General features: G+C 35.2%; 1 protein-coding gene across 1 annotated transcript in view; it reads left to right on the forward strand.

Annotated features, from left to right (window-relative positions):
• LOC110023374 (serine/threonine-protein kinase 26-like) overlaps positions 1-4,452 on the forward strand; it is a 20,792-nt gene extending 16,340 nt beyond the window's left edge. Inside the window, exons 11-18 of the mRNA XM_020722763.1 lie at positions 2,773-2,852; positions 2,958-3,083; positions 3,164-3,280; positions 3,361-3,628; positions 3,701-3,787; positions 3,891-4,058; positions 4,166-4,248; positions 4,371-4,452. Of these exons, the coding sequence (XP_020578422.1) occupies positions 2,773-2,852; positions 2,958-3,083; positions 3,164-3,280; positions 3,361-3,628; positions 3,701-3,787; positions 3,891-4,058; positions 4,166-4,248; position 4,371 (930 nt within the window). The 3' untranslated portion in view covers positions 4,372-4,452. The remainder of the gene's footprint in view (positions 1-2,772; positions 2,853-2,957; positions 3,084-3,163; positions 3,281-3,360; positions 3,629-3,700; positions 3,788-3,890; positions 4,059-4,165; positions 4,249-4,370) is intronic.
• Positions 4,453-4,727: the final 275 nt, after the last annotated feature.

Here is a 4,727-nt window from a genome sequence, read left to right on the forward strand (position 1 = left end):
GAGGTTGTTGTCCGATACGACGTAAACCCTCATATTTTCTAGGCAATTTGTGTGACCCTGTCACGCAAATATAAGTCCTAATTAAATAAAATTGGCAGGATGAAACACTTTAATAATGTCTTCTTAAAGTTGAAGTCAAACCATAGGATAGACTGGGAACCTACTGAGGTTTGCCTCAGGATCTGTGGCTTCCCCTAGTTTCTCTTCATTTGGATTCCTTAACAATGTTCCAGATTTGAGTTTTTCCCCCTTCACACCTCTTTGTCCGATTTCGTTGTAAAGTCCTATCATTTTTTACTTCTTTGAAGACATTATTCCCTGATTTTTATCGAGAGTTTTTTTAGGTGACCTAGATCATTTAAGATGTAATTAACTATAGGGGTTTGCCCTTATAGGAAGCTTTTCCGAACCCAGCTTAAAATAAACCCTATTTAATTATTTATTTTAAATAGGGGAACTTGTCGGCAAATAAAACGGTTTCGCAGACTCAAACGGATGTCATATGTTTTCTTAGTTTATTTAGATCGAACCTCACCCTCAAGTCTTGTGTTTATCCCTCGGGGTAGATACAAGATTTGAGGTAGAGTGCTCTTTCATTTAAACTATGAAAAATATGAGGTCAGTTTGATTTCATATTTTTCTAAAATTATATACATATATATACGTAAATTAAAACGTCCTTTCGAGGCGGGCGACGGGATTTCGATTCCGGCGACCGACAGTTTCTTACGGGCGACCCCCCAAACTTTCTTTTAACTTTCTTCTTTTTAGTGCCGACATATAGATGTTAGATGCTAAATTGTAAAAAGCAGGACACAGACTCACTATAGAGATAATATTTTCTTTTTATAAATTATTACTATAAAATGTGTTATTGAAAAAAAAAAAACATTGAAAATATTTTTTGGAGAACACCTAAAATATGTAGATTTGATAGATAGAAGAGATAAATGAATCACTATTGGAGATGAAAAAAAATAGTCGTAAAAGAAGTATATATTTGAAATCAGGGCTAGGGGCGATAACTTAAATCCAAACCTAAACAAAAAAATTGAAACATGCAAAGAATTGTTTAGCTAAAGAAAGATCTTCAACTGAGTTATATAGATGAAATACTTAAGTGGTGTGGGAAATGACAGAGGAATAACATTGGTATAGGCTTGACAGAAACGGTTCAATGAAGGAGCAACATTTGAAGCGTCATTGAGATGGAAGACGATCGAGATGGAAAAGATGACATGAGTAGGAAATATAGGAACATGCAAGAGAGAATAAACCTGAACTCGAATAAACTAGTGAGAGTTGAAATTGGATTTTATAGTCACACTGGACATGCCCAACATGTTGGAGGTTTGACTTTGTTCTTAACTCCAAAATTCTTAACAAAAAATTGCTTATAATATGTTCTTTGTGTCTCCTGTGGTTGGACTCTAATTTTGATAACAAATATCGTCACGAATTTTAGGCGTATTGGTTACATGTCAAGGCATGTTGGAAGCATGTCTTTTTTGATACATGTTTGACACAAGCATGAAATACATTTTGAAGTATTTGTGCTTCATATTTAGAAATTGATTTTATAGTTAAATTTTTTAATTATATTGCTTTCCTTTAGATTATTATGGAATAAAGGGAACCTATTTTTCAGATAGCTCTCAAATTGAGGAAATTATACTTAAATCTGCAACTTCCAGTGCATGACATATAACCTATTGTTGCAGAACTCCGTCTTATAATATGTTATCACCTAATTGTTTTGAATCTGCCATATTTGAATGCCACTTGTCTTATTACTATTATTAGGATTATTCATATGATAAAGTTGTAATCGAATGTTGTTTTATTTAGATGATTTTTTATGAAGGCCTTATGCTTTATAAAAGATTCATATTTTGATTATTATTTAATGTTAACTTGTCATTTTGTTTTTTCAGTTTGCAAGAGAATCACAATTATATAAATATTACTACAATTGCTAGCAAATTTTAACTTCTCTAGCTCACCCCCCCCTCTCCCATCTCTCTTTCTCTCTCATCGTCTCTTCTCTCTTCTCAGTGGATGTTGATTCTTCCCTTTCTTGTGGCCTAATTTGTATCGAGTGGTACTAGAGCCAAACAATTCTTTAATTTCATTTGATTAATGGATTGAAACATCACTCTGCCGTTTGTTCACTGAACTTTGCATAATAAGAACCTGTGCTGCTGAAGTTGCATGTTTCTGTGTTGAAACTCAGGAAGCTTTTTTGTGTCCTTGTGATATTCCATGCAGAGGACTAGTACTTATCTGCTGAAATTATGTTTGCTAAACATGCTGAAATTCTGAACTTCTCTGCCTTGCCTGCTCTTTGCTTCCAGGAAAATTTCGCTTGCCTAATTTGTTTGTTCTACTGCTGAACAAGCATACTGAAATCAGCAGTTAAAACTTCTGAGCCCTCATTTGCTGTCATACGGTTTAGTGTTCAAATAGATCCTGCTGCCTCAAAATTGTGAATCTATACTCTATACTCTCTCCTAAGCCATCTCCATTTATGTTATGTATTTCCTAATCAGTTCTCCAAATCATTCCTCTGATATCACCATATCTTTGCTAATCTTTTACTGCAAAATCTTTAAGCCTTTTCTCAAATCCTTCGTACAATTTTTTTCTCAAATCTGTCTACATAGATCTTTTATCGAAGAACAGTAGCTGCTTGTTGCAATATTTTATTTAGTATTCTGTTTTCTAGCCTTCTGCATGTATATTATGAAAACTGTACTTGCATTGTTATCTCAGAGGCCAAGTGCTAAGGAACTACTGAAACACCGATTCATCAGGAGTGCTCGAAAAAGCCCCAAGCTTCTTGAAAGAATAAGGTCAATAAAGCTTTTAATTTCTTACCCCTTTGATTAATAATCACCAATTAATCCATGGATGTACATTAGTTAGTGTGTGCTTTTTGTACTTCTTTAACATGATAGAGAACGGCCAAAGTTCCCCCTGAAAGGCAAGTTGGGAACTCAAAAGAATGGCCCCGTTCAATATGATGAAGGAACTGGCACTCTCAAGGCGGTCAGAGATTCAAGAGATGAAACAATAAGATCAAGGTATGCTATTATTTGTCATAGTGTAATTTCCATCTGTTAAATTTTTCAACTTTTAATTATCTTTTTTTATTGTGTTACAGTCACGTGAAAGTTTCAAAGAACATTGGTGGAGATTCTAGCAAGGATGTATTACAGGGTACAGGAACAGGCACTGTCAAAGCAGTCAGAGATTCAAGAGACGAAAATGCACAACAAAGGCATTCAAATTTTAATCTATGTAAGTTTTTTTTAATTAAACCGTTCAGTTTTTCATAACCCAATCTGTTTTTTTGGGCAGTCAATGGAGAGCGTCAAAGAGCATTGACTGGGATTCACAAGTGGGTACAGGGACTGTTCGCAGTGCTGTAAAATCATTCCAGGAATCCCCGGTCAGAGAGAAGAGATCTGAGGTTCAAATTGCTTCCCACCTCTCACAAAAGGCTGTGGATAAAGAGAAACAAAAGTTTCCATCATCAATAAGTTCATTTAATGAGCAAAACTCAGAGAATTCATTCCTTAAGGATGAAGAACTAAAAGTTGAAAGACAGGAAATGACTACTGAAGATGTAATTTTTCTTGCTTGATAATCTTGTTACTCCTCTTATGTCTTCAATCCGACCAATGTTTCATGCTTATAGGTTTATCAAGACGGGTCTGGAACTGTTGTGATCCGAAATCCAAGAGCAAGTTTGATACATTCAGCACTGAACCGTTTGAGCTCCAAGGTCTACAGTTCTTTTATGTTCATGGAATTTTATTTGAACTTTTAGAATTTCATTTGGAGGATGGAAAGACATTTACTGACCCCTAAGAATTCTCCTTTGTTAGCCTATGAGCAGACATGGTTCTTTTGAGGAAGTTTCTAGCAGTGGCACAGTTGTTCTTCGCAGTCAACATGATGAAGCAGACACGTCTCAGAGTTCAAAATCTAGATTGGGAATCCAAGAGAAAACTTCAGCTGCCCCACCTGAAGATAGTGCAACTAACCTTGCGGAGGTTCTCCTACTAAGCGACTCTATATAAATTTAGTAGTTTTTGTTCCTGATCTCATGTTTCTTTCTTTCTAGTTTTGACAGCCTTGATTTTCTTGTCGCAAATTTTAGGCAAAGGCTGCATTGCAAGCAGGTGTAAAAAAGGGAAGTTCTCGGCCTGTAGCCAAATCTTTCAAGTATGTAATAGTTAAATGGTACATGGTAACAGCTATTATTTTATTTTCTTTAACCTTAAGCTTATTATATTTTTTCAATCATGAGTTAGATTTATTGAAATTCTGTTTATCGTGCACTTATTATTATTATTTTAATGCAGAGATCCTTCTGAAATCTCAGATGTTCAAAAAGCATCTTCAAAATTACGGCACAGTGATGGTGATGGAAGTGCACAGGCTTCTGCTGCAGCAGCCTCTCCTACATTGTCATCTCTTATTATTCCTTCATTGAAAGAGGTAAGAGCTGAAAGCTTTTGGAAATTATGTTAAGGAATATGATGAATGTAATTATATTGTAATTTATGCCTTTTTTTCCTTCATACAAGGGGTCGACATTTAATAAGCATGATACTTTCGCCCATGAATCTGATTACAGTAATTGACTTCCCGTTTTATAATTAGTTAAATAAAGAGGAGTGCATCTGCGAGGCGCTGGACAACCAAATTAGGATGGAAGT

Source organism: Phalaenopsis equestris, unplaced genomic scaffold (assembly GCF_001263595.1).
Source record: "Phalaenopsis equestris unplaced genomic scaffold, ASM126359v1 Scaffold000224, whole genome shotgun sequence".
NCBI lineage: Eukaryota > Viridiplantae > Streptophyta > Magnoliopsida > Asparagales > Orchidaceae > Phalaenopsis > Phalaenopsis equestris.